The sequence below is a fragment of the Leuresthes tenuis genome, unplaced genomic scaffold (assembly GCF_036924035.1).
Source record: "Leuresthes tenuis unplaced genomic scaffold, fLeuTen1.0.hap1 SCAF_12, whole genome shotgun sequence".
NCBI classification, from domain to species: Eukaryota; Metazoa; Chordata; class Actinopteri; order Atheriniformes; family Atherinopsidae; genus Leuresthes; species Leuresthes tenuis.
In genome coordinates this window covers 17,613,016-17,639,512 of record NW_027325366.1, presented here as the reverse complement: position 1 = coordinate 17,639,512, position 26,497 = coordinate 17,613,016, and the positions used below count along the sequence as shown (strand labels likewise).

At 43.8% G+C, this 26,497-nt stretch overlaps 1 protein-coding gene across 1 annotated transcript; it reads left to right on the top strand.

Moving 5' to 3' along the window:
* The first annotated feature begins 339 nt into the window (after positions 1-339).
* On the top strand, positions 340-26,377 carry uxs1 (UDP-glucuronate decarboxylase 1). The gene is made up of 15 exons (XM_072396727.1): positions 340-1,157; positions 3,925-3,952; positions 4,189-4,234; positions 6,389-6,432; positions 7,488-7,548; positions 8,944-9,124; positions 11,497-11,601; positions 12,827-12,886; positions 15,051-15,172; positions 17,788-17,907; positions 18,066-18,109; positions 23,805-23,865; positions 23,999-24,056; positions 24,812-24,915; positions 25,643-26,377. The coding sequence occupies exons 1-15, from the start codon at positions 1,067-1,069 to the stop codon at positions 25,772-25,774; spliced, it is 1,257 nt and encodes a 418-aa protein (XP_072252828.1). The 5' UTR covers positions 340-1,066; the 3' UTR covers positions 25,775-26,377.
* Positions 26,378-26,497: the final 120 nt, after the last annotated feature.

Here is a 26,497-nt window from a genome sequence, read left to right as displayed (position 1 = left end):
ATTGTTTTAAAACTTGCCTTTGGGATACACTTGATGTTTGCAAACCATTTGTGTTGCTCTTGAAACTGTCTATATTCATGTGTATACTGGATCACACATGGTTTTACAGCGCCAAATAAGTTGTAGTGGCTGAAATGGGAAATTCACTTTAGGCTCACTCTAAGACAAGGAATGAATGAGCCATTGTGTGTATTGATAGGAAATAATGTCGGAAATGGTTAACTCCGCCCTTATGAAATAGTGACACAAAGTAACGGCATTTTGCTGATACATGTAAATGGCCATTGTTTTGGTGAAGGGATGCAATGATAAAACGTTTATTATTAGAGATGTGCAAAGACAAGCGCACGTCATAGTCCGCAGGAAAAATAAAGGCTGCTAAATCGAGCAACGAGCAATCGCTCATCAAATAGTCCTCGGCCCCAGCTAAGAAGAACAAACTCCGACATGTCAACATTTGCGTGGGCTTAAAATGAGCGGCTGTTTTTTTCTTTAGCTCGAATGTGAACGTATAACACAATTCGCATGTCTTGTTTTTTCTTTTTCTTTAACGGCAGTTGTGAGCGTTGAGGAAGCGCTGTCAATCGAGTTGCCTGCTAGCGAGACTTAGCTAACGTGAAGCTAACGGCTAATCATTTCAGCTCTTAGTGGGAATTGTTATCAAGGGGTTACCGCCGTTAGAACATATTTTCAACGTATTCATTAAAGTGATAAAGGTGGCAGCTGTTTGAAAGTCTTCTTAGTTCGGAGATAAACGACGCTGGCAAATAAGTTTAAGCATAGTTGTGAGCGTTGTCACTCAACAGTGTAGGTTGCCACCTGATACTGCTTGCTACCTGTGCGTTACGCTGCTAGCCACGTAAACTGTCCCGGTTTGGTGTTGACGTAGCAGGAGCAGCTAGCTTGCCTGTCCTGTCTAGCAGCTATTTACGTTTAGAGTCTTTGACAGCCCATCTATTGAACAAGAAATCCCGAAGACCAAAATCCTCCAAGGAGATGTTTTACGACCCGAAATGCTGTAGCTGGACTTTAACGAGCGGTTGCCCGGATCTGTCGCATTGAGCAGATGATGAAGCGAGTCATCTGGCTGATCTCAGGCTTAAACAGAAGAATGATGAAGCTACTTTTTGCCCTCGCTTTGATAGCCTACATTGCCTGTAAGTGCACTCATTTTTGTGTGTGTGTGTGTGTTAGGATTTCTTCTGGGTTATCGAACCATCTTCAAAAAGCTCAGTAGAGGACGTTTAATTGTGGTTTAGAGAAGGTGGCCACTAAAGTCACGTCAGGAAAGTTGTCAGACAATTTAGCCTCGGAGCAGTTACTTGAATAAATGCTCAATTATTCCAAAGACTGACTTGTTTAGATTTTTATCAAGTTATATTTTGTAGAATAAATTGAGCAATTGCTGTTTTCTGCTTGTCATATTAGCAAATTACTGGGTTTTTTGTTTGTTTGTTTGTTTTGTTCATGGGAAATTTTGAGAGTATCTTTGAGAAAATTTGATGGATATTTTTTTTTCCCTGTATTGCCAGACTTTAGAGACTATACAGCAGCTTGACAGGAAGTAAAATCTGACATTTCTTGTGTAATTTCCTGGGCCTGTACCTCAAGACAATTTTAACTTGGTTACACATAACTGAGTGTTTTTTTTCTAAATGTGGGCTAATTAGCTAGCTGAGGCAGCATACTCCTGTATTATCAAAAGAGTAAAGAGTTTTTTTTTCAATGTGAACAAATAGAGATTCCTGCTGATGAATCCTGTTATTGAAACGGCAAAAAACTGGACGTTCGCCAGGTGAAAAGCCAGCAAAATTTCCAAACAAATGGAATAAAAAGCATAGAAACTGGGGTGCTTTTTTAAAATATTAAATAAAAAAAGAGGTAGTTTTCAAATTAATTCATCATCACAAACTGTTCAGGTTAGTCTGAGGCGTCGGCTGAAACAAGTATACGCCTCTGCATCATCACATTGGAAATAATTGATGATTGAATCATCCTTGTCCAGTTGAATTTCAACTTTTATTGTTATTGTGCAAGTCCTCAAAAAGTGGGACTTTGCGTACAGTGTAAGTAAAAAAAAAAAAAAAAACGGAATGCAACATTCTGGAGAAGAACATAACATTTTTTTTTTTTTTTTAAAAGCATCACTGGATGAAAGTGAGCCGTTTTACTGCTTGATGGAAAAATACGAGCTCATCTTGAATTTGGCAGCCACCCGTGTCACGTTTACCCCTGTGTGGTATCATCAAAATGAGCTCGTATTTTTCAGTGAAACTCTCACTTTCTCTTCACATCCTATACGGCCTCCCAACCTTTGGAATTGGACTTGTATTTGGGTGCTGTTCATCATTCTGACAAACAGTTCCTCTGTTTGTAAGATTATCAGATTTAAAGCAGGAGTGGTCACGCGAAGAGCCTGGAATGGCAAAAATGATCAACTATTACAGGGAAATATCTGCTGCCCTTTATTATTTGTTGCTTCTTGTAATCTCTGGCGTCCCTGATATGCTACGGAAGGAATTGCTATTTTCAGTGAACAGACAAATGTTGGCCGGTTTTGTACCGATTCTTTTGCATAAGTTGGCGCCTCTCCATCCGTCCGTCCTTCCCTCCCTTCCCTCTCCGCCGCCTGCTTTATTCTGTAGAAGGTCACTGGAGCTGGAGTTTATCCCAAATTCTAAACAAGTTAAGGCTGGGTGATCGCAATGTTAGATTGAAAAAGGAAGTGAGAAAAAGGAAATGCGAGGGCATTGCGTTTAAAGAAAACCCAGAAACTATTTTTTTTTTGCCACGTAAGCTATCTTTAGACAGCGTACATCCTGGACATGAGCCAGTCCATCATAGTGCTAACAGAGAGACGGACTGAACGCCCACCGGCAGAAATACAGTATCATTACTTTTGTTTTGCCCTCATAACCTTAGAATGAGCAGGTTCTATCTACAGATGCCACGGTTCTCCCTCCTCGCCTTTAGCAACGTGGCGCTGTTGGGTTTGTCAGTAGCTCAGGAAAGAGCGACCAAATTCTGGCCCCTAAAGTCGGTTTGTCCCTGCGTCGATTGATATCGATACATCTTTATTTCCTATGTGTGACACAGATATAAGTAGGTCATTATCTAGTGAATCATTTGCCACCGTTGGCTAGCGATGAAAGCATGTAATTATACGACCGGCAGCTGTGCTCTCTGCTCTGGGCTGACCCTTAAAGGGAGTTTTCATAGTTTAGCACCGCTTACGGACACATTGTGATGATCCCTCTGGGAACTCCGCCACACTTACTGAACTTACTGAACAGCAGATGGTTACTTCTTTGAACTCATAAAGTGACGGAAGATAAGCGTGTCGTTACGATGTAGAATAAAACCCATTAGCAGAGCTTCCTTATTCCGGTTCTGCTGATATGAAAAGATGTTTTCCGGGCACCAGATCGAGAGCTAAATCTTATATTTATATATACTGCCCAAGCAAAAAAAGAAGTCAACACCTGGGTTTAACTGAGCAAATAGGCTGGGCCTCTTACGTAAAAAGTGCTGTTTTAACTGGCAACAAGTTATTTTGCCTTAGCTGAGTCAGTGAGTTTTTTTTTTCTCTCATTCCTTAAACAACCATCCTGTGGTCGTGGCAAAAGAAGTCTCAGAAGTGTGAAGTAAAACCCGGAATAGCTGCCATGAGTCATCATCTTTGATGAAGAAATGTGCTCAGGAGGAACAAGTTTGATGACTGAGATCGGCCTTTACTCATCCGGAATCAGAAGGATGAATAAAGTTTCTCCTCCTTTCCTCGTTCTTAGTGATTCTCATTTTCCTCACCAGGCTCTCCTGAGCAGTTTTGCTCTTAAGCTTTGACAGAGTGTAGCTCAGTGTGACTGCTTTATGCCTTTCCTTGCATTCTGCCAGTTTTAAACTGTCCTCTTTTCTCTCTTCTAGCCGTTTGGGGAACTTACACGAACATGAGGTACGGTGATTATTTCTCTTTCTGTCGCACATCTGCTTGAAACGGACTCTTTGCCATAGCCGGGCAACGAGAGGACATTGGCGTGTAGTCTATGGAAATCTGCGTCTTATTTTTTTTAATCTTGTTTTATGTTGTGTGAAAAGCTACACATCTTAGAGCAAAATGGAATGCGTTGATACTACGATATTCCCTGACCTCGTGGTTGTTTCTGATGCTCTTTATTTGTCTCGTTGCAGGTCGATACAAGATGGAGACGTGAAAATTGAGCAGAGAATTGATGAAGTGAGTTTTTTTTTCTCTTTTTGAACTGGATAATGCTCGCTAGACTCTTGTACAGTCAAAGACATTTTCCATGGGTTTGCCCATCTTAAAACGGTGTGACCTCACAATCACAGTATTAAACTGTATAAATAGGTCAAACATTTGGGATGGAGCTTGATGTTCAAACTTCGTGTTTCTTTCTTTTAGCAAAGTACAACAAGCAAGTTTTAAACCCAAACTTATTTGTTAATGTTCTGAATGACATTATTAGAAGCCTGGTTTCGAACTACAAAGGATGCAGCATAGACTTTTTTTTTCTTTTTTCCCTTTTGTTGTTTTTTAAATCGAGTGAATGGACGTAATCCACTACAGGGCTGCAGCAGTTCCTTTGCTCTGAGCGAGTCCAGAGCCAGACATCTGTGGCTGAAGGACATCATATCCCCACAGATGCTGTGGACTTATGAGTTGGCTCGTGATACTTGAAAGTTGAACAGACCGGTTAGTTTGGATAGGTCAGTAACTATGAAATACCAAATACCTCTGTAGGGGATGTTCTCTGAAATGAAAGTGGGATTAAATGTTTGTACACAGTACAGTGCACCGATCAAAGGAGGGGCCAGACGTAGACAGGAGTGTGATTAGATCAAACCGGCGCCACGAAGGGGTGTGCATACCTATGCTGTGCAGCATCTCCTCTTAGCGTCCCATTTAGGCATGATGCGGGAGAGCAGCTACTCAGCAGTTTGAGGCCTGTAGCAGTGCTTCATGTTTGGACCAATCGGATGTTCCGTTACCTCTTAACACGACTCTCTGTGAAGCCCGCCGTCGAATCTAAGCTTGTGATATCCGGAGGTTGAACAGACCCGTTTGTGTGGATGGGTCAAGCGGCATGTAGAGGAGGGTAGAGAGTCCAGTCCAGACGTTTATCTTCTGACGTGCCGCCACTCCGGGCTCCAGCGTATTTCCAGAGAAGACATTAAACATTTGATTTCTCAGGTTAGGGGGGCAGTCGTGTGGCGGGGCAGCATTTTAACGGGCATATGTGGCCGCAGCATTGAGCTGTGTTCACAGACGGCGGTTTTCCGTAGCGTTCCTGGACCTTTGCAGAGATCCACTCCTGGGACTCAGGATTTTATTTACCATACTTGAAGTAATCCCCGAATTCATGGAGCTTTTAAGCTTTATTGAATTATTGAACGATTTGGAGTTTTGAACCCATTCCCGACCCTTTACTTCTCAAAGTACTTAGTTATGTTGCTGGTATCGTATTCTAAATAGTGTGTTTTTAAATGGTAGTTAATTTTCCTCACTGAAATTTCACATTTTCAACAGTTAATTTCAGTCCATGTTGCAGTTTTCAGTTACCGTAGCCGCAGGTTGGAAATGATTTGGAAATCATTCCGTCGTCATTCCACGAGGGAGCTGAGAGAACTCAAGCCGGCACATAAACAGCTGACACACCAGCGGATGTTAACACAGAATGCGATTTACATAATATCGTGTCGAACCGTGCGCTTATCACATATTACAGTTGCTCGCTGAAATAATTAGTTTGATATCAGGTTGACATTAGAGTTTAAAGAGCTGGCCAGCCTTTGAAATCCATCAGATTCTAGCAATCTCACAGGTAAAGTCGCTTTGACATTATTTTGAAGTACAAACGCTAATGATGACTCGGCTTCCTGATAATGAGATGCAGATGTTTAATGCACTCGTGATTGGAAAATGTAAAATTTCAAGCTGGGGGCCCCTTTACAAAATGGAATGCTTTCAGAAAGGATTTTCTTTTTCCTTCACTTCACTTCTTCACTTCTTACATCAAACTTCACAAAACACCCAGAGAGTCTGTTTCTGTCATGCAAATATTCATCGTTTTTCTACGTCTAAGAGAATCGAGCAGCGAGGTATTTTTCCTGACTGCCCTTTAACGGACCGACGTTTGGCAGGAAAACGAACAGATAATGGCAGCTTTTTGTTGGGATCAAAGGATGCTTGACCTTGACGGCGTTTCCTCATGGTCGAGAGATAAATAATTAACATGGAAGGGAACAGAAGTTCCCCGTAACACTTGGTTAACATGCTTTTGTGATAACCTTGGCACACCATGGGATCAATTCATTATTTACTATGTGCTGACATGAGCTCACGGATGTCTTGCTTCTCATCTCACTTCAGGCTGTGGCACCTCTTAGAGACAAAATTCGTGACCTGGAGCAAAGGTGTGTATTTTATGCGCAAGCATGCATTTTTTTTTTTTTTTCTTCCCCACTCTCAACACGACCACACTTCTGCATCGCACCAGCTCAGCGCCGGGTGAAATATTTACGAGCTAGTCTGGTTCGAGCGCCATTGTAACGTGCGCCTTCAATGTTTAATGTAGGAGACTTTGTCCAATTCAGTTGAATTATTTTATTTTATTTATTCATTTTTTTTGAAGGACCGAGTTTAGAACACGTCGCGTTTGACCACAGAGGTCTACATAACATCAAAGAGACCTTAAACGCGGATCAAAGGTGTCTAACGGCGAGCGCGGCAGGTGATTTATTTATTTATTTTTCAAAGATTCCCTTCGCTTGATAAGATTTTTCTTTTTTTTTCTTTTTTTCTTTTTTTTAAAACAATGAATGAAGCAGAACAACTTTGTAATTAAACCGATCGTATCAGAGGCCGTTTGCTGATAGCGAGGAGGAGAGATGTGTTCACCTTTTTTGATGCTTTGAATTCTAATGATGACACCGGCTTTTATGGTGATGTCCTTGTCCTCACTCTGTAAATCAGCCGCATGTCACAATCTTACGAGGCCCTTTGAAAAGGAACACATTTTATTTACATGGGACTCTCACTACGAGCCTCCATTGAGTGTTGCGGCCGTTTAGTCGCAGGCGCTGCGATGATTGAAGCCTCTGCGGTCGTGCAGCCGCTGCCGATGACCTTGTGTGTTTCTAGAGGTCACCGAGACAGGTTTCTGCTTTAAGTGCTGACGGCACAGAAGATGTTATCATTATGATTATTTCAAGGACAGTTTTGGTTAATCTCAGTACTTTGACCTGTTCTTTTTCTGTAAAAACCCGACACCACAGTGGAGCAGAGCCTGCCAACCAGACACGAATAACACTGGAATGTTTCACATCCGCGCATCTTCACAAACGGCGTGATTAGGACCGATTTTTCTCGATGCAACTGCAGACAAAGCCTGTTTTCTGTGTCGCCTCCATGTCATTCTAGTTTGTCCCAACCAATTTTCCGCCGTTGACGAGTTTGTTTTCTCTCCTAGTTTTTCTCAGAAATACCCACCGGTGAAGTTCCTCTCAGAAAAGGACCGCAAGAGAATTTTGGTGAGTCGGGAGCATCCGATCACACCTCTTTAACAGCAATCCTATAAGCTTGATTTACATTCACTTCAAAGTTACCTTTATCCACATTTTCAGACTACACCCTATTTTTAGTATTTCTGATGCCTGAGAGAGGCAGAGTGAGATGAGGGGGGGCTTTGGACTCCCTGCTCCCAGCTACTTTCACTCCCATTTAAAGAAAAGTCCTGCTTTAGTTCAGCCCGAGTCGTGTTTTTTGGGTCGCTATATTGATGTAAATTACTGTCCACCACTTTGTTAAGTGGAATTCGACAAATACTTCTCGTTCGAAGACGCTGAAGCATAATTTGCTGGGTTTTATTGTTCGGTTAAGCTGACGTGGTTTACCTACTCTAGGGACTAAAAAAAAAAAACACAAAAGAAAAAGAACACGAGGACCTAGATTCAGCCACTGCCCTTTGAGAACTGGAGAGTAAAGAGCTGGGAGGTATTTGTATGACTGCAACTCTGAGCCAAAGTGCTTTTTAATGCTACTTTCAGCCGGCTCTCTTTTAGCGACTTGAGCAGAACGGCCAAGTAAGATGGATGTGACATCCAAGCCTCCTCTGGTTTTCACAACGGATGTAAAACTTTCTTCAGTGTGTGGCACTGTGCTTCAGTTATCTCACTGAATAAAGAAATGCATATGTGACAGCAGCCATGTTTCCATCCAGCAGGGTCAAGCAGAATGTTAACAACCTAAAAATGACTCTTAAGCCTCCACCGATGTTGCAGTTTTCAGTCATTTAACATTTTTGTGGTGTTGCACCAGGGGATTTATTATTCTTTTTAATGCTTACTGCACATATACTGGTATCGGAGCAGCAGAACGGGCTCTCGGCCCTCGGCAACAGCAGGCTACCGCACATCTCCTGAAAATACCCGCAACCTTTTGTCGTTCTCCTTTCATGCCTTTTGGCACTTTTGGTCAAACAGATCTCAGAAGTCCCTGATGGGTAGCTACAGTAACTGCTGAGCTTGTCCCGTGAGGACTCCGTAAGCGATGTCGTTACTGAAGCATGCGTGATTCTTAAAGCCTGGACTTCACTTATGGAGCTTTTTGTTGTTTACGTAGATGATCTTCTACAGATGTTTGCGTTTTTGAATCTTCTTTCTGTCCCGTGTGTCCACGTCGTCTTTGAACCAGTCACTGCAGTTTTACATTTGCAATCATCTGAACAGCATCACACCATCTGTTTTTTTTTTTCATAATAAATGCGATTTTAATGTTGTACAACATGAAGAATTGTTGAAAACACTCATTCTGTCATGTTTCCTACAGGTTTCAGTAGTATTAAAGGTAATAAGGTGACAAGTCAAGATAAGAACTCCAAAAATATCCATTTCTGGTGTTATCATCCACTTGCGTTCTTCCGCTAGATTACTGGAGGGGCTGGTTTTGTGGGTTCTCATCTGACCGATAAGCTGATGATGGACGGCCACGAAGTGACCGTGGTCGACAACTTCTTCACCGGGAGAAAGAGGAATGTGGAGCACTGGATCGGCCACGAAAACTTTGAACTCATCAATCACGATGTGGTGGAGCCTCTTTACATTGAAGGTGAGCTAATGGAGGCAGCCTTGACCGTTTTTATTCAGCACTTTTCTTCCTTACAAGGCAACCATCGAAAACATGCAGGGCACTGGGTCACGAGGGCCGAAATTGAGAAACACTGCTGTAAAATATTGCATCATTACCAAGGTAAAAGCGTAGCGACTGTACACTTTCAGTGGAGTGGAGGGGTTGGAGTATGTTCCACAGTACCTCACAGCCCCTAAAGGTAGCTTTAAAACTGAAGTATTTGCTGGAGACGCCGACTTAATCCGTGCCAAACACCTGTAACACAACAGAGCCACACAGATGAATTCCACTTTTGTATCGTCAAAAAAAAAAAAATCACTGCATCGGACATGGTGGGGAACTGCTAATGGGATGTAACCCTTTCTGTAAAGATGTGTGTGATTGGTGGGAGCCTTGGCCTAGAGCTGAAAGGCAGATACACTCACGTATTACATTTGGTCTTGATAAGTTAAAAACAGGATGTGTTTTTTTTAAGAAGTATGGGGGCGTGGTATGGCTCAACCGGCGGAGCAGGCGTCCCATTTACAGAGGCTGTAGTTCCTCGATGCAGGCAGCCCGGGTTCTGGTCCCGCTGTGGGACTCTGCAGCTTTTACTTCGTGAGCTTTCATGATATGAAAGCTCGGAAGAATCAAAGACCTACAGCAGGTCTTAGGCTCTCCGCTTTGTCACGAGAGTGTTGCCGCTCCACTTTTCCTTTTTTCTCTCTTATCCAGGCAATGCTCCGTCCTTTTCAGTATGACCAAATCGCAGTTTAGTTTTCCAATGTTTACCTCACATTTATCCGAGCTCCCGGATATCCTCGGCCAAACTAAGCCGCGCATCTCTGGCCTTTTGTTTGCCTTCTCCGCTGTAACACCTGTCGAAAGCACAAAGCTGAGCTCAGTTGGGCTTAGAGACTGCAAGTGAAGGGGGGGGGGAGCCACATGAACGGTGTCAGCTGGGATCGTGGGCTCATACGACAACACCCGAGTGCGCAGCGTGGCATGAATATCTCCCACAGTAAACTGATCACGTCTTGCAGTAAATGTATCACTTGTGCTGTCTGCCTTGAGCTGTCTCACGGTCCTCACTCGAGTTTATGGTAAGAAGATCTCATTAGAATGATGCGATGCACCGACTGTGCTGCTAATGCACCGTTTCTAAACGGATGCAATCCCTCAGACGTGTCTGACTCGTGTGAAATATCGTTGCTGATTTAGAATTCTTTCTTTCTTTCTTTTTTTTTTGTCGCATGCAATCTTGAAAATAACAAACTGAAACTATTCGATTAATACCAGACGTCCACAGTTTTTCTTATTGCTCACAGCAGCGTGAAAACCTGCCGCGAGCGTGTCTGTTTCCTTGTATCCGAGTGCACAACGGTTCGAGAAATGCTGAAAGGGAAAACCCAACCGGGGTGAAAGTGAGGCACCAATGTGAAGGTCAAGCCTTCAGTGCCTGAGTCCCTGGCATGTTGGTGCTCATTTAGCTCAACCGTCTCCTTGGACGAGTCTCTCCTTTTAACAGCAGTCTGTAAGCATCTTGGAACTGAGGAGACCGGCTGCTGGACCTTATTTAGGAGTGAAATGTGTTTTCCATTCCTTTCTGGTACAGGCTTTTAGCTGCTCAACAGTCCAGGGTCGTCTTTGTTTTTACGATGAGCCGCACGCAGTGAAAGATCTGGACTGTAGGTAGGCCAGTCCAGCAGCTGGCCTCTTCTACTACGGAACAGAACTGCTGTGATGGAGGCTGTGTCTGCTTTAGCATCGTCTTGCTGAAATATGTAATGCCTTCCCAGAAAGAGACGATCACCCGGATGGGAGCATATGTTGCTCTAAAACCTGTATTTGTCTTTCAGCGTTTGTGGTTCCTTTCCAGATGTGCAACTTAACAGTTCTATAAGCACTAATGCCTCGGAGGTGCTCCTTTTTATTCTCGGTCATGTTAGTGACCCGTTGCCATTGTTTTCCTCCTTGTTGCCGCATCGCAACTTTTTCCACATCAAGTTGAAAATGAGCTGATATATTCTATTTGTTCTGGTGAGCAGAATAAATGTTTCTGAAATTTGCCAATCGTGGCGTTCTGCCTTTATTTACGTTTCACAGCGTCCAAACCTTTCTGGACTCAGAACAGACAGTAATCATATGAATCTGTGGTTGATGTTATCAACCACGTCTAGATTTGCTGGATTATTATGATTTTTTTTCCTCTGATTCTGGGTCTCGTTATGTGTTGTCCTGAAACAAACCCCTCAAAGTAATCAGTAAAGACTTTAAAGCAGAGGATAGGTTACATCAATGTCCTGCTCACATACTGCAGGTGTGCGCTTCATACACATGAGATGACTTGTTGTTTCTCTTGCTCTTTACAGTGGACCAGATCTATCACCTTGCGTCTCCGGCCTCTCCTCCGAACTACATGTACAATCCCATCAAAACACTCAAGACCAACACAATTGGCACTCTGAACATGCTTGGTGAGTAGTTCTATCAGACTGACCTCAGTTGACATGGGGCGCGGCTCTTTATGCACCGAAGACTTTTGTAGCCCTTCCGAGTTTGAATTGACGGGCCGAGTCTTAATAGTTTGTTTATATTTTCTTCTTTCGTCCTCAGATCAACAGCAAAAATACTCTGAATGTGCTGCTGTTGAGTTGACGGAAACAGCCTCTCCCATTGTAGGGTGAGGCAGAAGAGTTTAAATGGTGGCCATCTGTGGCCATCATTAGATATTTTAACATATTTTCCCCGCTGTTTGTTTTTGCTATTGGAAAATAGTTTATGCTCCAAATGAAAAGATCATTTCTTTTTATTTCCTTGGGCGCTTTCAGACCGTTCCAACCAATTTGTTTTCCAACTATTTTCCATAAAAAGGCTCCTCAAGCTTTTACAACGATTAACAGCCTTTCGACGACGTAATGAATGTTAAAGTTTGTTAATGATGGAGTGACTCAGAAGTGAGGATGCTCTTATTTTTCTAACTAAGGTCTTTGAAAAATGCTAAATCTTCCCCTTGCGTTCGAGGCTCCAAATAATGATCACAACCAGCTGGCTGGGGTTTAATCTTGCATCGCTGCGATCGGAACGTGCCCGCAAGGGCCGGAGGGAATGCAGAGCAGCACAAGCAAACATGCTTGGCCTCCATCGGATCCGCAGAAAGATGCCGAACAGAAAAACAACAGTTAACGGAGCAGCTTTGTGCATTTACTGCCCGTTAACAAAACATCCAGGCACATAGGAAGAAATGTTGTCCTGCGCATTAACATAACAGCCACGTGACACAACATGTGAGAGCCAACATCTTCGGCCAGGACTCCCCAGACCTTTGATTGACAAGTGGTTTTTGACAGATTGTTTGAGAGGAGTGAAAAGTGTCATCCGAGGTCAGACTGTACTGACCATCTGTGAACAGGGGCTGGTTAAATGCAGTCAGTTAGAAAGAGGTAAAAGCTTCATTGAGCACTTGGTTACTCATCTGGGGGGGGGGGGGGGGGGGAAGACCCACTGGCATGCAAGATTGGCAGGATTTGTGGGCGTGACCAAGTTAAACGCATTGCCACAGGATGGCTGTTGAAGTCCTAAACTTTACCGATGTTCTGCCACTGCTTGTTTCATTTAAAGCTGTAAATCTGACCAGGCTGAAGACCTTTTTTTTTCTTTTTTTTCCTTCCTGCTGTCTGACTGCTTTCACTTGTCTCTTAGGCCTGGCCAAACGCGTGGGCGCAAGACTTCTCCTTGCTTCTACATCAGAGGTTTACGGAGGTAAGAAATGACACATTTCAACCAACAGCACCTTGAACTTAAATGACTCTGGGCTGCTTCTTTTTTTCAGAGCTTTGTGACGATTTCAGCATTGAGTTCCTTTCATATCAAGGTTCTAAGCCTCTGAGTGGATTAGAGAGATTTTTTTTTTCTTTTTTTTTTTTTTTAAACAGGCGTTCTTTGGACACGCCACATTTGTTTGCAAAGCAGCCTGAAAATCAGTCAAACTGGAAAGGACGCTTTAGCTGTGTTAACACAAACTCCTGTTACACGTCAGGTGTTTTGATTCAAGCCAGAGGACGTAGCCGCTGTCTAAGATGATCATTTCTTAACTCGGATTCACCGCTTTCTTGTCACAGTCGGCGCTCTTTTCACTCGTTCTCCTCTTTCAAACTCTTGCAAACCTGGACAGTGTTATCACGACAGTCCGGCTGTCAGGATATTTTACCACAGAATTTTTTTTTTTCTTCTGCAGGATACTTTAACCACTATACAATGTAGCCGTTTTCACGAATGAACACAAAGAATGTGCTTTCTCGGTTTGAACTCGAGTTTAGATGAATAAGTCACACACAAAAACATCTCTTTCCCTGTAGCTGCTGTCAGTCACCTCCTTTCACACCGCAGCATTGCCAGATATTCCGAAAAAAAAAAAGAAAAGAAAGGAGGGTGGTCTCACAATATGTGAAAAGATCAAATTGTGTGTGTGTGACAGTCGGCATGTGAGTGTTGGCAGCCTTGAAAGCAGCCATATTGCACTAAGAGCTGTCTGATTCAGCTCCTTTGTGAACGATCCAACTACCAGATAAATGATAAACCAGTGACTTAATATTAAGACTGCGAACTGACAGATTTGATCTGATGTTAACTTGCAGCGTTGCAGTCGTACTCTTTGGCCGAGTAGCTTCGTGCAACACACGCTAACATCGATTTCCCTATTTTCTGGTGTCGCGGCTCAGCAAAGCGTGATCCGTTTTACCTTTTGTAAACGGGCTTCTGTGTGGGTCGACGGGCTATAACTGATGGCCAGAGCGTGCAGACAGAGGTTGGAGCGAATGGGCTCGAAAAGCGGTCACAATATTTCGGTTTAAACATCGTAAATAGAATAGAATCAATTTGGTCTTCAGCCATATGTGTTTAGTCTACTTTATGAATGAAATATATGAGCTAGGGATTAGCAATGGTTTTCAATTAGTCATTGAATTATAAGAAGTAGAATGGTTTATGTGCTATTTTGACTTAAGCAGCAGCTGGTGGTAATATGCACACATGAGTGTGAGAAGATGGAGAGAGTCAGCGGGGTCGCACGCACAGTGGAGTCGAGATGCGACTTCAGCTCGACTCGTTCGCTTTGGTCCACTGTGTAACAGTCCGTCTGTGTCACAGCAGACGTGCATGTAGAACACGATCGTGGCATCGCCTGAAGTAGGTGTGAGAAAACGTTCCAGATGTTCTCCCACTTCAGACTCCCTCTGTGGGAGGTTGTCGTGTGTGTAAGTACGGCCGAATTCACTGTGCAGATGGTTTTCTTTTTGTTTTTTTTTAAGTTGCTCGGACGAGGATCTTATCTGCCGCTGAGATTCCGATCTCATTTCGTAGCAAAGCGGCGGTCAGGAAACGCTTCGAGCGATGTCGGTCACCGTTTCGGACACGTTTGGCCGTCTGACAAAAGAAACAAAGTATTTGAATGAGAGGAGCTTTGTTGGAAGTTCTTTGGAAACTTTCGGTGAACGGTCGATATGCAAGACATCAGACCAGACCCCACTTTGCCCCTGAAGCGTTCTTCGACTTGTGGAGAAAAAGCACAGCAGACTGTGGGACTGCATAGACGCGGTAGGGCTGTACGAATGTGAGAGCTGTGTTGGCAATTGCCAACTCCAGTTGGCAATTTGAACACCAGAATGACAGAAGAACATGCCTCTCAATGTAATACTGCAAGCCAGTGACCCCTTTCATGAAAGTTGCCTTTTCGGGGGTGATTTATCTAAGGTCCTCGGGGGTTAAAATGGCAGTTTTCAGTCACAGTGGGTTTTTTTTCTTTTTTTTTTTTTTGTGCGGGAAGGAGTAAGCACTTTTTTTCTTTCTTTTTTTGTATGAAATGTATTTTATTCTCTATAATAAATAAAGACGTATAAACGATTTCATGTATGTGTCTATGTTTCAGATCCAGAGGTACACCCTCAGAATGAGGAATACTGGGGGCATGTGAACCCTATCGGTCCCAGAGCGTGCTACGACGAGGGGAAACGCGTGGCAGAGACCATGTGTTACGCCTACATGAAACAGGTACCAAGAAGCCTGATGATGTTGTTGTTCTTTTTCATATGATTGACACTTGGAGTTGGAGGTGGGACTTAAATCCACAGTTGATGTATTATTAATACTTCTCTTGATGCAGAGAAACGCACTTTCTTTCAGTCAGAGGAGACCTGTCTTGATTTTTTTTATTTTTTTTTAAGGGTTTGTGGATTATAATGAAAATTTAATGCTGTCTTTAATGACGGCCTTCCCAGACTGTGCCAAACCACTGAGAGAGGGGCCTTGAAAAGACACAAAGTTAACAGAAGTGCCTCAAGGGTAATCGTGCAATTGCCGTTCAAAGATGAAATGATCTGGTTTGGCGAATGCAGGAGGTTTAATAGTTAAAGGTGGCAACAATGAGCTGTTTGAAGGGGTCATTTTAGTTTCTGTGTGGTGAAAAGAATTTTGTAAACGTCATGATAATTCCAGTTATGTAAAGCCTTTTTCGTAATGACTTGACTGACAGGAGCCTTTCCTGATCAGATATGATTGACTCCTCTTGCCTTTCCTTCAGGCAGGTGATATTTATTTATCTGCCTCGTCTCCTGCTCCTCCTCAGCGGCTCATTATTTCTTTTTTCACTCTTGCTGTGAAAATTCTCCAAAATAGCCGCCTTTCAAAAATCCGGCTGTCAGTCGGTCGCGCAGATGGACGAGAATATCGCACGTTACATCTGCTGCCCCAGTCGTATATAATCAAACATCCGCTGCCATTTAAAAGTGGGGAAGTGCAGGTTGTGCAGTCGGCGGCTGAAAAGGCAGGTCTTGCTTTCCTTTTAGGCTGAGGAAAAACGTACTTAATACGTAAGAAAAATAAATTGTAACATTTCATCTTTTGATTGGCATCTTTTTATCAAGGAAGGCTGATTATGATCGTCTTCAAGTTCCAAAGAGCAGTTTTTAAAGCTGCGCCCCGGGATGATCATACTTGGATTTTATTTCGACAACCCTTTTTGAGTTTTAAAAAAAGGTTTTTAAACAAAACGGTACATTTCTCCCGCCTCTAATATGGACGAGTCAAAGGCAGGGAGAAGGGAGGGCTATTCAGCAGGAGGGGGATGATGTGAATATGTCCTTCATGTGTTCTGTTATCTAATTAGACTAATGGCTGTCTTCTGCATAGATGTTCATAATCTGATGTTGGTAATCATCAAATCAAACGGCAGGAAGCTCTTCCTCAGATGCGATTGCTCACCACCGACATTCCAAGAGAGCATGAGTCCGTTTTCGACTTTGAAACCATGATCAGTGTTTGATAGCTTCATTAGCTTCATTACTTGCTTATTTAACTAAATAACTGCATCAAAATGGTTGTTGAGGTTTGTAAGCTGCAGACCATCCCCTGCATACACCTCCTTTCAACACCTCCTCATCATTCCATCCAGATTTCGTCCTTGTTTCTTCCCCATATTAAATATATTTATAGCTTGAGTCTTATGACTTTCATGTCCCATATTTTAAAGAAAACAATCTACATAATTTCCATGTTTTTATTAATGTTTTCTCGCCGAATATGGGTCCACTTTAGCAGGCGGCGTGTAGTGATTGATTGGGGGGGGGGGGGGGGGGGGGTTGAAGAAGGGAGGATTTGCTTCATCCGTAGGATCGGCGCGAGCATCCATCATGCGGCCGTGGCCTCATTGATTTATTGTTTGCTGATGAGCTGGGGTGAGAGTGTCAGATGTTCTCTCAGGAAAAAAAAAGAAGAAAAAAAAATCGATTCTCACATGCCGCCGTAATGCAGTTCATTCTGCTTCCTGTGAAAGGGGGAATACTCTCAGCTTGTTATGATCCACGCAGGACAGAGTGTGACACTGAAAAACCCAAACCTACTGCTGTGTGTACACGTGTAAAAAGTATTTACGCCTCTGTGACTGCAAACGTTTGGGTCGCGCAGCATAACGTGGACCCCTTGCCTTTTTTCCTTTTTATAGTAAATGGCTGACTTTGTTAGCGGCGTTGCTGTTTTATTGAGCCGTGGGATGTCCGGTGGTACGATCAAAGCGCTGCGGTTTAACACGTTGCACAGCTGTTTGAAATGCTCTGGCAGCTGCTGCTGCTGTTTATGCAGGGTAAAAAGTTAGAGAGTGAGCAGAGGAAATGGTCTCACACGGGCGCACGGCCTTGTGGGCTGTGTTGGTAGCGTTAGCCCGAGTCAGAAGCCCAAGAACAAACCGGAGAAATCTTCTGTTTTTATTGAGGCCACAGGTAAAGTAGGGCAGCGCTGGGCTCGGAGTGACAGAGCTCTCGCAGGGCCTCCGTCAGATCGAGCCCTGATCCCTACACACGAGTATAATTGGCCATTTACCAGGCTTTGTGTGATTTCTCACAATATTTAGCTTCCCTTGGTGATTTGAAGCAGAGAATCTGCAGTTTAAGCCCATTTCTGCAGCTGCTTCTCCTTTCATTAAGTGCTTTTGGCTCCTCGTTTTTAAAAAAAAAATGAATTGAAAGTTGAGTTCCATCCGTGACTAAGGTTTTCCTTTCGGGGGGGACCAAAATGCTGTTGAGAGAAGCGGAAAGAAAATTCCCTTGTGTGCCCTCGCAGAAACCTTCCAGTGTGATGCAGGAGGCTCACTCCTTTTCTCATCTGCTTTTCAGGAAGGAGTAGAGGTGCGAGTGGCGAGGATCTTCAACACATTTGGTTCCCGAATGCACATGAACGACGGACGTGTTGTCAGTAATTTCATCCTCCAGGCGCTACAAGGAGAACCTCTCACTGTATGCATTTTAAGCCTTAACCTCTAGTATCCTTTCACCTGCTGTCGCATTCTTCTTGTTTTTCTTCCTTATTTGAACCAGTCGGCCCTTAGGTGGGACTTTTTTATGATGAAAAGGTACAAAAAGTAACGGTTATGCATTTCCTCTTGTTCCACCAGGTGTATGGAACTGGCTCCCAAACAAGGGCCTTCCAGTATGTAAGGTAAGGGACATTTTTGTTATCTGCTGCCAGTTCTGAAACATAAAGGTGTGGATGTTGTTGTAATAATCGCTCCCTCTAACACTCGCTGGAGATTTCTTCTTTTTCTTTTTTTCCCCTTCTGCTATTTGAATTAAACGAAAGATTTGTTTTGGGTTCGATTCTAAAGAAGACTTGGATCTAAAGCAGAGGAATTGTGTGTTGGGAGGGACCCATGAGCATCTTCCACGTTCAAAGACTACCTGTCAGTTTGTTTGGAGGTGATAATGAGATTCGCTTCGTCAGATTGGACAAAGCTGGATCTGAGACACTGAGCATTTGAAGCTCCCTTATCTCGTCTGACCATTTGCTCGCTGCCCTCAATGACTTCAGTGGTTGTGGAAACCGTCTCCGGGTAAACTCCTCTGTAGGTGCAGCCCTCAGAAAGCCTCTGAAGACCCGATCTGTGAAACCATTCGGATGTGTTGCAGCAAAACAAAGGCATTACATAGAATTAAAACACTCGGTTTCACTTAATGGGATTTAGATATTTAACAATACACATCCACACGTTGAGGCTTATTATATTTCTCTTGACATCAGGGTTATTTATTAACTTTGTTTCTCTGAACAGAAGCATCAAAGGGATGATATGAAACCACAGTTGTTGCAGTGCAGGTAGATGTTTCCGCCACAGATTTGGATAATTCTCTTTCCAGCTTGAAATGAGACCGTCGACTTTTGTTAATGCCGTGCTGATTGCATGTTTATGGCGCAGTCGTTGCCTTTGCCGTGTCTTACTTTCTGCGAAACACACCGTTGAAAACATGAATTACGCTTTTATACAATGTATTTCTTCTTTTTTCAGCATGATCAGGGATTTCAGATTTGATCTAAAGCAGCTGCACTACAGTGTGGTTGTTATTAGAAGCAAAAACTACTGATGTTTTGAGTGCAAAATATATGGTTCCAGATTATTATTATAATGCAGAATACAGTTTGCTCATCATTCAGCAAGCTAATAAGCTGTTACACTAAACTAATTCCTACTATTTGTTGCATAATTGGAACGAACATACGCCCTCACCGCCTCCCGAGGCTGCTTTTTTTTTTTTTTTTGGTGTATTGTATGCAGTCCATCACCCTGACGCGTCTTCTTTTTAAGGATGCTGACGTCAGGGGATAATGGAAGCTGCAGCAGCAGTTTCTTTTCTTCTTGTATTCCCACAGCAACCAAAGAGTCGACTGTGTCTTGTGTCTCGCGGGACTCTGTCCCAGGTGAAAGACGATGGCATTTTTGAAGGCACCACCGTTTTTTTTTTTTTTTTTATACCCAAGCAGAAAGTCTTCATTTTGAATGTGACCTTGCAAATGTCATTCGACTTCCACCCAGGGCCTAAAAGAGGCGTACAAGCATCCTAATATCCCAGCTAATCGTGGTTTTTAGCAGCTTGAGACTTTAAAGTCTGAAGTTCCTCTTTTCCACAGCTTAAAGATCACTCTTTTTGTGCTACATCAAATATTCTTCGGCTTCAGCAGGGTAGAAAACATTTTTCAATCAATAAAGAGCAAGTAAAGCGAAGGAAGATGAGAACACAAGTTGTCACAGACTGCTGAATTAACAACTAAAGGATTTATGGGCTATTTTTTTTTTGTGTTCTCACTCATTGTCTTGAAAAGGGTACAGCGTGCCGCTCTAGTGCAACACGCTCATCTCGCACATGAAACCTTTCAGGTCAACTGGGAAATTAATTCTGAAAGTCTGAAATTGCTCTTATTAAATAAAATAGTATCCGGAGAAGCAACATCTTTCTGTGTTCTCTGGGCACTTTGCAGTCATTCTGCATCATCGCCGTCAGTCACGACCATTTGTTGGGCAGCAGAAGTCAATTTTCAAACTCGGCAGGCAGCCCGTTTGAGCCCAAACAAAATGCAAATTGTGACGTAATTACGAGCGTGTCTTATGAATTGCCCGGCGAGGAACGCGACCGCACGGGAAATTCTCCTGCTGTTGAAAAGAGCGATTGGAGCAAAGTGGTGACAGCGAGCCCCTTTCATCAGAATTCCAGACTTTTCCGTCTCTGTTGCATGAAAATCAGTCTTTTGGAGCCTGGCTTATTGAGGGATTTCACCTGACTTGTGATGTCACCAGCGTGGATGCTTTCCTCCTTACTTGTCTCCTCCTTACTTGTCTCCTCCTTACTTGTCACCTCCTCACCTTCTCACTTTTCAGTTGTGTCGGTACAGCAGAGGCTACTGTTTAGAGGAGTGCCACCAGGAGTGGGGGACGGTCCCCCAGCAGGACCGTGGTGGTGGGGGGGCGTCCCATGGAGCTGGTGCGGTGATGTCATGGGGGTTGGCCTGCTGGGGTGGGGGGGATGCTGCAGGTTTTGCCTGGGTCGCTCCCACCCACTGGTGCTTTTCCACCAAGCCCCGCCAGGATGTTTAGCAACTGGTTCCCCAAGGTGTGTGGGGGGGCCTGTGTCGTGAGGCGAGCTACCCTCCCCCAGCCCTCCGTACCATGGACTCATGTCCCAGCTGGCTCTGATGCTGGTAGGGCTGGGCTGCAGAGCACTGGTGGAGGTGCGTGGCACTGGCCCAACACACCAGCACCAGCTGTGATCCAGCCTGTCACTGGCTGTGGTCACTGGTTGATGCTGAGTAACTGTTGAAGGTCAACATCCCTGCTTTAAGTCTGACTGCTGGACGGCTTTATTTCTGGTGGATACGGAGGTTATTTACAGACCACAGCGCAAGCTTCCACACATTCATTTATACGCACCACAGTCCACCTTACACACACACACACCTGTCATTGTCTGTCTTCTGTCTCTTGGGTTTATCTGTCCTGTCCTTTTGTGTTCCACTGTCAACGATTCTGGTTCCCTCTGACCAAATCAAGGTTTTTTTAATCAATAAAGCTGGTTAGATTAGATGGTCAGAGAGGGCTGGTGAAGGACACGCTCACCATCACTTGCACTTGCGCACAAGAAAAATCGTTTCTTGCCAGACCTTGGGACCAGCCATTGATAGATTGCGTATGCAGCTAGTGGGGAGAAGGAAAAAAAAAAGAGGAGTGCCATGGAAATGATTACTAAATTAACATAGCATACAATTAGTTCCATGGTACGTCTGCAGCGGTTCGCAAGCTTCTGTCATTGTGAAGTCGTGCTGTATTTTCTTTAAGCCTCGTATGTGAGCTGAAGTCATTCACGTTCCCCTAAAGCTCGACTAGGATGTTACAGGTTTAATCATTTCTGGCTTGACTAAGTATAGCCGCAGTCAGCCTGGACCAGAATTACAAACATTACCGTCAGGATGGGCAGAAGTTCTTCTTTTAGTTTTTCGGGGCTTCCTGGCTATTCAGAGACTGACCACCTCTCATGTTTGGTGGAGAAAAACTGAAAGCTGCTAACGGTCACTCGCTGGAGGAAAAGAAACTGCCTTTTGAGCATGTTCCTTATTCAGCTGCAACATCTTTAAAAAGGACCCATCTACTGACAACATCACTGATTCTAACACTCAGCCTTCCCCTATTCAAACGTTTGTTTTCCGCTTCTTTAGTGCAATGAGCGAAGCTCCGGAAGAATCCTTTTTTTTTGTTTTTTTTGTTTCGTTATATCATATCCTTAATGTATGTGTTTTTTTTTTTTTTTTTAGTTGATTAACCTTGACCACGGATGTAAGCAGCGGAAGAATGAGCTCGTCGGATTAGAGGAGTTGCGTGAATGAAAAGGTTTTTTGTCGTCCTTGGTGCGCGTTCACGGGGCCTCATCACTTCCTGTCAGGCATCTGCGTCTTTTGATTTAAAAAAAAAAAAGAAGAAAAAAAAAAAGTGAGTCAGCTGTCAAATTAACACTTCACCAAGGAAACGAGAGCCTTAGCTGTCAAAGTGGCCTCAGTTTTTCATGATGTGTCAACGGTAGAATCTCTATGAATATACAGCCCGCTTCGATGGGATTTTGCACTCTAAGGTATATGTCTGCAGGTATATGTGGCTGAGTTTTTTATTTATTTTTTTTCCCCTCTTATAATCGGTCCACCAGCCTTTCCAAACTCCTGCCGAGAATCTGACATTTCTTACTGAGAGGTGCTGCTTTGGTCACCATTATTAGAGATTCTCGTTTGGCTCCCCTGACGTTTCTCAAAGCTGTCGCCAGTAAAAGATGGCAAGAAGGACAAGTATCCTCTGAAAGGCCGTGGTACCCAAACAGTGACTGATATTAACCCTGAAAAGGGTTAAGTTATCCACTCCTCTAAAAGATTGAATCACTTTTTAACTGCTGTCCTATCGAGATGTTGGAGGAGTCGGGTAAAGTGGAGATTTAGGACTCTTCAGTTGCTTCATATTTGTTTTTATGACTTTTGGAGGTTCCACAGTGAAGGTGGCAGCATCACCGTCATCCCTCTCTGCATCATTGGCTTAGTAGTTGAGCCAAGTTGCAAGTTCTTTCTAAGTCAGTGTCTTTTTGAACGATTGATGGAAGGATAGATGAGGGCAAATTTTTCCTCCGTCTCTGAGATGTGAGAACAAGTTTTTGGATAAAAGAAATCGAAACTTCCTGCTTTGGTTTGAGTCGACTGCACAATAATGTCGTTCCTTGAACACGTCCGTTTTCAGACGGCGCCAATGCAAATGTGAAGTGACGACAGTGGAAGAAGCCCTGCTGAAACTTCTGGTTAAGATTCCGCACGTTAAACATCTTTATGGGTTAAAGGAGCAGAACGTGTGCCGGGGGCAGCGTTTCCCTCAGCTGGGCACCGCCTGCACGGACGGGCGATGTTTGGTGCCACAATCTGGGGGGAAAAAAGACTCAGACGAGATCACTTTGTTACGGTGAGTCTGAGTCTGCTGCAGGCTCAGATTTCTGTTAGTGGCAGACGGTAGTTGAAGCCAGGGCAGCCTTCTGTCTGCTGTTATTCTGAATAAATGGGACCTTTGTGTCGGCTCCAACCAATCTTTTTTTCTCAGACTTCTCACAACAACTAGAACTTTCAGTTTACTCCTCACAGGTGTTTTTGTTTTTCACTCTTGAGTAAATCTCTGAGACTGGTGTGGTGAAAATGCCGGTGGAATCAGGTTTTTTGAGTCGGTGTGATCAGATTTCACCACGATTTTAGATACCTAACCTAAAACAAAGTCTTTAACCCTCCATTTAATGCCCCGCGCTGCTGCTACAGGATTTGCCGACACAGTGATTAGCAGGGCTTCATTGAGCGAGTCGGCTCTTTTGTATATTCGCCTGAAGCTGACCTCCGAATGGTCCTGGTTCAGACCAGCATGCTCGTTTTAGTACTATGGAACAGTCTTTGTAGACGCCTGTGATCCACATACAAGCAGTAATGATAAAAGTATGTATTCAGTTTCGTCTTTATTCTGGAGGCTCTACTTTTTAGCACCAATGGGATGAATGAAATGCATCACCCAGTATCTTTTTGTGTGCTACAAATGTGTGAATGCGTATTGAACATTTGAGGAAAAAGTAGAGCTAAGTCATGAGGATACACAGAGAGAAAGAATCATTGTATCGGAGCTGGCTTGGCCTTGGAAGGGTGGTTCCAACGCAGCGTGCTGTTCAGTGGAAAAGCAAAGCTGCGACTGTGTCAGATGGGAAATTAGGTGCACGTCCCGTTCCCCGTTGTGCTCCCACTGAGTTTCTGCATTCAGATTTGAAACGATGTGTAAAGTGTAGCTTTCTTCTGTTTATTTGTCTTGCAGTGACCTGGTGAACGGCCTTGTGCTGCTGATGAACAGCAACATCAGCAGTCCAGTCAATCTGGTGAGTTCACGATGACCGATCGTCTCCGAAGCAGAACGAGCTCTGTGGGCAAAATACAGGCACATGGCGCACGCGCTTGTTTGTTCGTTCCTCGTTTACGCTGATCTAATAGAAGTGAATGATGTGGTTGCAGGGGAACCCAGAAGAACACACCATACTGGAGTTTGCCCGTCTCATCAAAAGTCTCGTCGGTAAGGCAGTAACTCTTATCACCCTCAATCAGCTTCATTTAAATAAAGGTTCTTTTGAACAACGGTTGTTATTATTCGCAAGAACCCTCGACTGTTCCATCACTTCAGTAGTCATGTCTATAATGAGATTGGAAAGATGAAAGTATGGCGTCTTTTTGAAGACTCAGTTAGTCTCAGAGAGATGATAAAATGGTTTGGTCCAAAGGCAGCTTTAAGACCCCACAAATGGCTGGCTTCCTCAAAAAGTTCTAATATTCATTTAAAAAAAAAAAAAAGACTCCTGTGGTCCCAGATTTCTGACCTTTTTTTTAAAGCTTAATCTACCTTTTCTTTGCAACATTGGCTCCACTTTTCAGACCTGGAGGCAGGTTGTTGGAGCGCCACAAAAAAATGAAATGATGTGTAACGGATTTATGTGTTGTGTCTAAAATCAGAACCATTTGTCTTTTATTTGGTGGCGCGGCAGCTTAAAAATCAGATTTGGAACATTCATGCTTATTTAAAAAATTAACGTCTGGCTGGTTTAGACTCAGATGTCAAAAATGCCTGAAAAGCCAACCAAGTTATGTGGGGAAAAAAAAAACCTTTATTCAGTTTGGTCTGTGTTGCTTTCTTAAGCAGCATCAGCTCCAGCTGCACAACTGCCAGAGAGCTGTTGGCCGCACATTTAAAGCCGGCTCTGTTGGAGTGTGGAAAATCATCCCAATATGTTTCTCTCTTTGTGCACGTGTCCTTGTCCATAAACGCACTCTCAGTGAGCCGAAGCCAGATCCAGTTCCTGTCGGAGGCCCAAGACGACCCGCAGAGGAGAAGACCCGACATCCGCAAAGCCAAGATGATGCTCGGCTGGGAACCGGTGGTACGTTTGGCACAGCTTGTATCGATTTGTGTTTTGAGAAACGGCAACGCAAATGCAACTGGTCACACCTTAAAGTGTTTGCTCGCTTTGGAAGCTGATATTCTTGTTTTTCACCTGTTTTGTAAAGGTACATTAAACAAAATCAATATCAGTGGCAGACGGTCCATTTTTTTCCGTTTGTTTTTCCAAGGAAAGTTCCTTCCGAATGGACTTAGGTCTTTTACATTTCTGCTTTTTGACAATTATAAAAGGAAATGCTGAAAATGTTACCATGATCAGTAGCTCTTTGTAGAAATACCAGATAAAAGAAAGCAGTTAATGAGGATGAAGGCAGTCGTTAGGTGGGCCGTTTTATTGTCAGGCTGAGCTGATTTATATTTTAGATTTATAGATGAAAAGTACTAAAAAGATTCAGTCCTAAAAATGTGTTTGGTCAACATCACAATCTGCGATTCCTCTGAAAAGCTGATCAGACTTCAGATGAACCCGCAGCTAATGCCACTGCAGCAGTTCACGCTTGAGCTGTGCTGTGAGTGACGCTTAAATATGTTACTGTGGCCCAAGTAGCCAGATCTAAAAATGTTCCTGAAAATCCAAGATGTGTAATTCACTCAATTCAATCACCGGATTGATGTGAAACTGTGCATGTGTTCCAAAAAAAGGAAAAAAAAGGGGGGCTTAAGGTGGTGGTACTTAAAGTCTGTTGCTTTGCGTCTTGTATCATCAGGTGCCGCTGGAGGAAGGCTTGAACAAAACCATTCAGTACTTCAGTAGAGAACTGGAGCATCAGGCCAACAACCAGTACATCCCCAAACCTAAAGCTGCCCGCATGAAGAAAGGAAGACCCAGACACAACTGAGACGAAATTCTCCTCTGGCGCTCTGCTCCGGAACAGACGGATAAAGACTCCTTAAAGAGCAGCCCTTTGGGAATGGTGTTGGTTTTTTTTTCCGATTTGAGAAGCAGAGACTCGCCGTCTTCTCGAACTCTCTTTTAAAAGCTTGTGTTGCCTCGTGGTGGAGCTGCATTGGCGGTGAGGCCTTTAGTAGCTGAGTCGCTGTGACTGAATGTGCAGTGGATCAAAGGGCCGCCGCCGCCGGGAGCCACACGTCTGAAATCCAGGCTCCCTTTTTTTGTGAATTTTGTGCTTTTGCTATTTAATGCACCGCCGATGAGAGTCCCGCAAACAGCTCCGACTGTTCAGCCACGCTTTGTCTTTATTCGATCCGTCTCACGGTGTCCGGAGAGGAGCCGCCGGACGTTTTGTTTCCTCACCGGTGGCGTGCCCAGCACCCCGGTGGGGCTGCGCCCGCAGCTCGCCACGGGACTGGACAAAACCAAACTGACTGTTATGGCATCATCATGGGTTCTTTTCAAGGCATCGTGTTTGTGAAATCTCATGTCAGGATGTGTGTTGTTATTTTGATGTGAAGATACTTATTTTAATAAAATATTTCCGGTAGCTTTTTGTGCGCCGTTGACCGCCGAGGTGCTCCCCCCCCCCCCCCGCGTGTTTGGATGAGTGCGTTTTGAAATATCAGGAGACGGGAGGCGGTACAGAACCACATCTTTATTTACAAGT